The sequence below is a fragment of the Vombatus ursinus genome, unplaced genomic scaffold (genome assembly GCF_900497805.2).
Source record: "Vombatus ursinus unplaced genomic scaffold, bare-nosed wombat genome assembly UNPS02009994.1, whole genome shotgun sequence".
Lineage (NCBI taxonomy): Eukaryota > Metazoa > Chordata > Mammalia > Diprotodontia > Vombatidae > Vombatus > Vombatus ursinus.
Window position 1 is genome coordinate 6,467,733 of NW_020949772.1, and position 9,622 is coordinate 6,477,354.

General features: G+C 42.9%; 1 protein-coding gene across 3 annotated transcripts in view; it reads left to right on the forward strand.

Moving 5' to 3' along the window:
* ABCB9 (ATP binding cassette subfamily B member 9) overlaps positions 1–9,622 on the forward strand; it is a 51,271-nt gene that overhangs the window by 7,955 nt on the left and 33,694 nt on the right. For all 3 annotated transcript variants that reach the window (XM_027853541.1, XM_027853542.1, XM_027853543.1), the window contains exon 2: positions 208–906. In XM_027853541.1, coding sequence (XP_027709342.1) covers positions 306–906 — 601 coding nt within the window. In that variant the 5' untranslated portion in view covers positions 208–305. The remainder of the gene's footprint in view (positions 1–207; positions 907–9,622) is intronic.

Below are 9,622 nucleotides of genomic sequence, written 5' to 3' on the forward strand. Positions count from 1 at the left end.
TTTCTTCCTCTGTAAAATGACAGGGTTGGACTAGATGACCTCAGAGATCTCCTCCACCTCTAGGTTTTATGATCCTCTGACTCCAGACTGAGAGCTTAAAATCTGAGCCAGATGAGGGCTGACCCAGGGATTTACATGGGAAACTTTAGTCCCCTTCCCCCGCATCATCTTCTTTCCATCTTCTGACATCATCCTCTTGGCTTCCAGGTACCCCAGCGTCCACCTAGAAGCGATGAACCCGTCTGCTCTGAGCTAAAGATCTGGTCCCTTGCTAGGCCCCTTCACCGCCCCCACTGCTCGGCAGGATGAGGGTCTGGAAGGCTGTGGCCATCACAGGGGTCTTCATGAGTGTGGACGTGGGCATCACTACGGTGCTCTATGTCTTCAGTCATCGGGACCGGGGCGTGCTGCAGGACCTGAGAGACTTCAACATCTTCGACTCGGTGCTGGACCTCTGGGCCGCCTGCCTGTACCGGAGCTGCCTGCTTCTGGGGGCCACCATCGGTGTGGCCAAGAACAGCGCCTTGGGCCCCCGGCGGCTCAAAGCCGCCTGGACCTTCATCATCCTGGTGTGCCTCTTTGTGGGCATTTACACCATGGTGAAGATGCTCCTCTTCTCTGAGGTACGCAAGCCCATCCGGGACCCCTGGTTCTGGGGCCTCTTTGTCTGGACCTATGCCTCCATCGGGGCCACGTTCTTCCTCTGGTGGCTGCTATCCACCGTGCGTCCGGGCCACACGGTGCTGGAGCCAGGGGCACCGGGCGAGGGTGTGGGCTACCCCACAGAGGGGCAGCCAAAGCAGGAGGAGACATCAGGGGCCACGCTGCAGAAACTACTGTCCTACACTAAGCCTGACCTGGCCTTCCTGGTAGCTGCCTCCTTTTTCTTGGTGGTGGCAGCTCTTGGTGAGTAAGAAAGGATGGGGGCATGCTGGGGTGCAAGGGATGGGGTCAAAAGCAGGAGTTCAACTGGGTAGTCCTCCTCATTGGAGAGAGAGAATAAGATCCTTCTAATAAAATATACAGTCGAGCAAAACCATTCCCTCATTGGCCACATCCAGATATGTTGTTCTGTACCCTGAGTCCCTCTCCGTTTTGCCAGGAGTGGGGTAGTACACTTCATCATGAGTCCTCTGCAGTCCTGTGTGGTTGGTCATTGTGTTGATCAGCGTTCTTAAATCTTTCAAAATTTTCATCTTTATAGTGTCTCTTTTTTTAAAATTCTATTTTTATTTTTTTTAATCAACAAAATCTACCTTCTCTCCATTCCACTCTGCTCCCTTCCCCTCCAAATGAGAAAGAAAAACAAAATACCTGTTACCAACATGTATCATCAAGCAAAACAAATTGGCCATATCCAAAAAAATTCATCTCATTCTGCACTCTGAGTCCTTCACCTCTGAATCAGGAGGTGAGGAGCACGTTTCATCATTAGCCCTCTGGAATCCTGGTTGGTCATTATGCTGATCAGAATGCCTAATTCTTTCAAAGTTGTTTGTCATAACCATATTATTGTCATTGTACATTGTATAAACTGTTCTGGTTCTGCTCACTTCAGTTTGTATCAGTTCATGTAAGTCTTCCGAGGTTTTTCTGAAACCATCCTCTTCGTTATTTTTTATAGCACAATAGTGTTTCATCACATTCATATACCATAACTTGTTTGGCCATTCCCCAGTAGATAGGCATTTTTTCAATTTCCAATTCCTTGCCACTACAAAAAAGAGCTGCTATAAATATTTTTGTGTATCCCTAGTTAGAGTTTGTTTTGCTTAGAATTAATCTCTCCCTTAATATACCCCCTCTTCCAATCTCCCCTTTTACCCTCTCCCCTTTCCCTCCAGTTTCCTTGTTGAGTGAAATGTCTTTCTCTACCCTGCCTTCTCTGTGTGTGTATGTGTATTCTTCCCTCCTTTGACCATTTCAGATGAGAGTGAGGTTCCAGTGTCAGCCACTCCCCACCCCACCCTCCTTCTTGTTTGTATAGATGTCTACTTTCAAACCATAATACTGTAGGATAAATTTCCCTAACCTTCCTTTCTGTTCCCCTATCCCCCAGTGTCTTCTTCCTCTCTCTTTCCATTCTTCTCTTAAGGTCACCAAGATATAACTACTCCCAGATAAGAAGTGATCCCAGATGATAATAAGGATCAGAAGGGACACGTGTGTCATCTCCTCATATTTGAATGTAAACAGTTTATCCTTGTTTAGTCTGTTATGAATGCTCACTCATATTTATCTTTTTATGTTTCTCTTGACTCTTGTGTTTGAACTTCAAAGTTTCTCTGCAGCTCTGGTCATCAGGAATGCTTGGAAGTCCTCTAATTCATTAAAGATCATTTTCCCTCCTGTTGCATTATACTGAGTTTTGCTGGGAAAGTTATTCTTGGCTGTAAGTCCAGATTCTTTGCTTTCTGGAATTACATATTACAGGCTCACTGTTCCTTAAACGTGGTGGCTGCTAAATCCTATGTGATCCTGACTATGACTTGTGTGATCCACAGTACATGAATTCTTTCTTCCTGGCTGCTTGCAGTATTTTTTCTTTGACCTAGGTGTTTTGGGTTTGAGCTATGATGTTCCTGGTAGTTTTCATTTGGGGGCTTCATTTCAGGAGGGGACTAGTAGATTCTATTTCCACTTTGCCCCCGGTTTTAAGAAGTCTGCACAGTTTTCTTTTAAGATTTCTTGAAATATCATGTCCAGGCTCTTTTTTTTTTTTGGTTATGACATTCAGAAAGTCCAATCATTCTTAAATTTTTTCTCTCCTTAATGTTTTCTTTTTTCTTTTCTTTCTTTCTTTTTTTTTTTTTTTTTTTGGTGAGGCAATCAGGTTTAAGTGACTTGCTCAGGGTCACACAGCTAGTAAGTGTCAAGTGTCTGAGGTTGGATTTGGACTCAGGTCCTCCTGACCCAAGGCCAGAGCTCTATCCACTGCGCCACTGAGCTGCCCCCCTTGATCTGTTTTCTAAGTCAGTTGTCTTTGCTATGAGATACCTTATATTTTCTTTTATTTTTTCAGCCTTTTGATTTTGTTTTAATATGTCTTCTTGTCTTATGGAGTCATTGGCTTTTATTTGGTCCATTCTGATATTCATTTAGTATTTTATTTTTCCACAGTTATATCTAAAAACAATTTTTAACATTCATTTTAAAAACTTTGAATTCCAAATTATCTCCTTTTCTCCTTCCCCACCTCACCCCATTGAGAAAGCAAGCAATTTGATATAAGTTATACATGTGTAGTCATGCGAAACACTTCCATATTAGTCATGTTATGAAAGAAAACATAGACCCCCCCCCAAAAAAAAACCTTCAAGAAAAAGAAAGTAAAAAAAAATATGCTTTAGTCTGTATTCAGATACCATCAGTTCTTTCTATGGGGATGGATAGCATTTTTTCATCATAAGTCCTGTAGAATTGTCTTGGATCGTTGCATTGCTGAGAAAAGTTAAGTCATTCATAGTTGATCATCTTACAATATTTCTGTTACTTTGGACACAGTACATTTCACTTTGCATCAGCTCATGTACATCTTTCTGAGTTTTTCTGAGAGCATCCTGCTCATCATTTTTTATAACACAATAGTATTCCATCGTAATCTTTTTGTTCAGCCATTCCCCAATTGATGGGCACCTTCTCAATTTCCAATTCTTTGCCACTGGAAAAGAGCTGCTATAAATATTTTTGAACATATAGGTCCTTTTCCTTTTTGTTTTTTATCTCTTTTGGGATACAGCCCAAGTAGTGGTATTGCTAGATATGCATGGTATGCACTGCCCTTTGGGCAGTTCCAGATTGCTCTATGAAGTGGTTAAATTGGTTCACAACTCCACCAACTTTTCCCACATCCCCTCCAACAATTTGTCATTTTCCTTTTCTGTCCTATTAGCCAGCCTAATAGGTATGAGGTAATACCTCAGAATTGTTTTAATTTGCATTTCTCCAATCAATAGTGAGTTAGAGCATTTTTTCTTATGGCTATAGATAGCTTTGATTACTTCATCTGAAAACTGGTCATATCTTTTGATCATTTATCAATTGGGGAATGACTCTTATCTTTATAAATTTTACTCAGTTCTTTATATGTTTGAGAAATGAGGCCTTTATCAGAGAAACTAGCTTCAAAATTTTTCAGTTACTTTTGCTTTTGTACTATTGCATATATTGTACAATATTGTATTGTGCATATTGTACAAATACAAATACTACTGTATTACCCTCCATCTTATTCCCCCCCATTTGTTCTATTTTTTTCTCTCCTTACACTGTCCCACCTCAAAAGTGTTTTGCTTCTGACTATTCCCTCCCCCAATCTGCCCTCCCTTCTATCATCCCACCCCCATCTCTTATCCCCTTTCTCTCTTACTTTCCTAGAGTAAGATAGATTTCTGTACCCAATTGAGTGTGTATGTAATTCCCTCTTTGAGCCAATTCTAATGAGATTAAGGTTCACTTGTTCCGCCTCACCAACTGTATAAACTTTTTCTTGCCTCTTTTATGCGAGATAATTTACCCCATTCTATCTCTCCCTTTCCTTTTCTCCCAGTACATGCCTCTCTCACCCCTTAATTTTATTTTTTTAGATATCATCCCTTCATATTCAATTCACACCTTTGCCCTCTGTCTATATATTACTACTTCTAACTGAACTAATAATGAGAAAGTTCTTATGAGTTGTAAGTATCATCTTCCCATGTAGGAATGTAGACAGTTTCACCTTATTAAGTCCCTTATGATTTCCCTTTCCTGTTTACCTTTTTATTCTTCTCTTGAGTCTTGTATTTGAAAGTCAAATTCTATTCAGCTCTGGTATTTTCATCAAGAATGCTTGAAAATCTTCTATTTCATTGAATATCCATTTTCCCCCCTGAAGGATTATACTCAGTTTTGCTGGGTAGATGATTCTTGATTGCAATCCTAGCTCCTTTGTTCTTCAGAATATCATATTCCAAGCCCTCTGATCCTTTAATGTAGAAGCTGCTAAATCTTGTGTTATCCTAACTATGACTCCATGATTCTTGAATTGTTTCTTTCTGGCTGCTTGTGGTATTTTCTCCTTGATCTGGGAGGTCTGGAATTTGGGTAAAATATTCCTGACAGTTTTTATTTGGTGATATCTTTCAGGAGGTGCTAGGTGGATTCTTTCAATTTCTATTTTACCCTCCGGTTCTAGAATATCAGGGCAGTTTTCCTTGATACTTTCTTGAAAGATGATGTCCAGGTTCTTTTTTTGACCATGGCTTTCGGGTAGTCCAATAATTTGTTTTTAGTCCAATAATTTTTAAATTATCTCTCCTGGATCTATTTTCCAGGTCAGTTGTTTTTCCATGAAGATATTTCACATTGTCATTTTTTTTATTCTTTTGGTTTTGTTTTATTGTTTCTTGATTTCTCACAAATTCATTAGTTTCTATTTGCTCAATTCTAATTTTTAAGGAATATTTTCTTCAGTGAGATTTTGGACCTTCTTTTCCATTTGGTCAATTCTACTTTTTAAGGAGTTTTTTTCTTCAGTTAATTTTTTTGTGCCTCTTTTTCCATTTGGCCAATTCTTCTTTTTTAAGGCATTCTTCTCCTCGTTGATTTTTTTGTATCTCTTTTACCATTTGGCCTAGTCTGTTTTTTAAGGTGTTATTTTTAACACCTTAACACCTTATAAGGTATTATTTTTTTTCCAGTATTTTTTTGTGTCTCCTTTACCAAGCTGTTGACTCGTTTTTCATGATTTCTTGCATCACTCTCATTTCTCTTTCCAATTTTTCCTCTACCTCTCTTACTTGATTTTCAAAATCCTTTTTGAACCTTTCTATGGCTTGAGACCAATTCATATTTTTCTAGGAGGCTTTGGATGTAGGAGCTTTGACTTGGTTATCTTCTTCTGAGTATGTATTTTGGTGTTCCTTGTCACCATAGTATGGTCAGAATTTTTCTGTTGTTTACTCATTTTCCCAGCCTATTTCTTGGCTTTCAACTCTTGGTTAAAGTAGAGCTCTGCTTCCAGTGTGGAGGTGTTCGGAGGGGTTTTGGGGAGAGCTCAGGTGAGCCCTTGCCATTTCTCCGCCATCTTGGCACCATCACTGTGCCGTCCCCATATTCTAATTTTCAAGGAGTTTGTTGCTTTGACAAAATTTTGTATGTCTTGTGCCACACCGTTAATTTCCTTTCTAATTCTTTCCTAGCTCTCATTTCTTTTCCAAATTTTTTCCTCGTGTTCTAATTTCATTGACAAAAAAATATTTTTAAATTCTTTTTTTTTTTAAACTGCTGCTTAATCTCTTGCAGGAATTGTGTTTGAGCTTGTTCCCCAGCTGTGTTTTCCTCTGAGACTTTGCTTGTAGATGTTTCGGAGTCATTCTCTTCTTCTGGGTTTGTGTCTTAAGTGTCTCTGCTACCATCACAGCTTATTATGGTGGAATCCTTTTTTTTGTTGTTTTTGTTTTTGTTTTTGTCCTTTCTTCCAGCCTGCTTCCTGACTTCAGACTTGATGTTAGGGATGGGCTTTGCAGTACTTTTGAAAGGAAACTCTGGGGCTGATTCCATTGCTGGTTTCTTGGGGCATTAAATGTTGTGCTATTCCAGGACCTCAGTGGCAGGCTGGGGACTTGCAGGCTTCCTGTGGTCCCAAAGTTGTCTGATCCAGGGAAAAGCCTGATTGTTGCCCGCCGGGTATAAGGGTCTGTAAATTCCTGATATGAGTTTGGGCCTGAGTAAGAGTAGATACTTCTGGTCCCTGCCCCATCAGCCAGTTGGAGAGCTCTGTTAGTTCAAAGTGGTGGAATTGTAGACTGTCCGTTGGCCTGAGATTCCTGTTCTAGTTATTTCTCTGCAGGCTTCAGACTGTGCTAGAAGCTGAATTAGCGACCCTGCTCTGCTCCTGGGTCCAAGACATGCCCCTGCTTGCTTCTGAACCCACTCCTCTCTTAGAGCCCCACTTAGAGACTGCTTCTGTTCCTTTCCATAGAGTGCCACCCCTGTGCACAAGTACCCTTCCTTAGCCCACCATGGATCTGAGGCCCCAAACTGGGTGGTGGGAACATGACTGTCACTTGGCAAATATTCCCGTCCCAGTGCCCCAGGATGGACCTGGGACCAGTGGACAGGTTCTTCCTGGGCTTGGGCTGGAGTTCTCCTGATCATGCCACATCCTCCGTGTCCACAGACCCCTGTCTGTCTCCCTGTGATGACCTGGGTTGAGAAAATGACTCACTGTGACTTTTTCTTGGGTTTCCCTGTCAGGATTCGGTCTGGTGTGTTTTCCCAGTCTGTTTGGAGGAGTTTGTTAGGGACGGGGGTGGGGGAGAGTTGGTGAGGCTGTCCCACTTCCTGCTACTCCACCCCCTTGGCTCCTGTCTCTCTTTATAGTGTTTCACCAAGCATTTATTGAGCACCTACTATGTGCCAGACATTGTGCTGAGGTTACAAAGACAAAGGATGAAATAATTCCTACTATTGCAGTACATAAACTGTAGGGGGGCAGAATGGGGTTCCGAGTTAGCATGGTGGCATTGAGGAACACTGCGCTTCTCTCTGGGGTCCTTTTTAGGTGTTAGCTGGGGTTTATATAGAAGAATTAGGCTCTGTGACAACTTCTCATATCAGCCATCTTCACTGGAAGCCTTCAGCCTTCTCTTCTGCTCCTTCACTGGAGTCATTGGACCTGGGTTTGATTGTCTGCTTTGCCCCTTATTAGCTGCATGGCCTTGGGCAAGTCATCTCGTTTTCCTCCTCTGGAAAATGGGGAGCTTGGACCTGAAGGCCTTCACTGTATCTTCAGGCTCTCGATCTATGAGCCTGGAACCTGTGGGGTAGACAGAGTCCTATAGGAGTGAACAAAGGTGGAGCCCAGCAAAGGCCTAGGCTTTTCAGGAGGCATTTATGAAGGGCTGGGCCACCATCAATAAATATCAGATTCAGATATTCAGTAAATATTTGTTAATTACCTACTGTATGCTAGGAATTACACTAGGTTTTGGGGACACAGAAAAATTAAACAGCCCCTGCCTGCTCTCAAGGAGCTTATATTCTACTAGGGGATACCATTTGTGTACAGATAATGAAATACAAGCTAAAATTGAGGACAGGAGAGAGAAATCCAGAAAGACTTCTCGGAGGAGATGTCATCCAAGCTGAGGCTGGAAGGACCACAGGGTCACAGATCTAGGCCTGGAAGGCCTTCTATTCCAACTCCATCCTTTTACAGATGAGGCCCAGAAAGGAAAGTGACTTCTCCAGGGTGTCGCAGGTGGTAAATGACAGGCAAATTTGGACCCCAGCTCCTCAAACTTCATATCCTGTACTCTCTCCACTGGCCCAAGCTGCCTCAAAGGAAGCTAAGGAAGGACACAATCTAATCCAACCATCATTTACTAGGTCCTTACCACGTGCCAGCTAAATGCTGGACGCTGGGAGGTCAGAGGTAGAAAGGAAGAGCTGTGTCTGCCCTCAGGATGCTTATGTTCTCCAGGAGAAGGTGGATAAAATGGGAGCAGATTAGTAATATACTGATTCTGCTCATCTGTCAAATTGAGCTTCCTAAAGCCCAAGTCTGACCACGTCACCCGACCCCCCCTTCATTCAACTCCCGCGCCTCCCGTGGCCTCCAGGATCAAGTATAAGATGCTGTTTGGCTTTCAAAGCCCTTCCTGCCTTTCCAGACTTCTCCCACCTTCCCCTCCACTCTACGTGGATCTGATGGCAGCAGCCTCCTGGCCGTCCCTCCCACGGGACCCTCCGTCTCCAGGTTCCAAGCATTCTCTCTGACTGCACTCCACACTGGGAAGGGGCTCCCTCCTCTGCTCCACCTTCTGCCTTCCCTGGCCTCCTTCAAGCCCCAGCCAAAGTTCCCACTTCTGCCAGAAGCCTTTCTTAATCCCCCTTCGTTCTAGGGCCTTCCCTCTGTTCTTTATTTCCAATTGCTCCCCCTATAAATCTTGTTTGTACATAGTTGTTTTTCATGTTATCTCCCCCATTAGACCAAGAGCTCCTTGAGAGCAGGGACTGCCTTTTGCCTTTCTTTGTATCCCTAGCACTTAGCACAGTGCCTGGAACACAGAAGGTGCTCAATAAATGCTAGTCAGCTTGGTTATCTACTAAGTCATCAACAAGCATTTATTAAGCACCCACTGTGCTCCAGGCACTGTGCTACCTGCAGTTCTTGGAAGCAACCTAAAGTCTTATAGCCAGATTTCCACTGCCCTTAAGTGTTGGAGGTAGGATTTGAACCCAGATCTTCCTGACTCCAAGTGAGTTCTCTTTGTTCCCTACCTTCTCTCTTTCTCTTTTTTTAAATCAAAGCTCTCTGTTTTCCCCCCAGATGTTGCTGGGGTTTATGCAGGTGAGCTCGGCTCTGTGACAGCCTTTCTCATCACCATCTTAACCAGACATCCTCTTCCTCTTCTACTCCCTGGTCAGGGAACCCTAGTACAAATTCTAGCTCTGCCCTTACTATCTCTGCTACCCTGGGCAAGGCTCTGGTCTGCCTCAGTTTCCCTATCTGGATAATGAGGGGGCTGCTCATCCTCTATCTCGCTCTACTATGCTGCCTCTGAGCAAGCTTCTCTTTGTTTCTGTCTGTCTGTCTGTGTCTCTTTCTGTCTGTCTGTCCCTCTACATCTCTGTC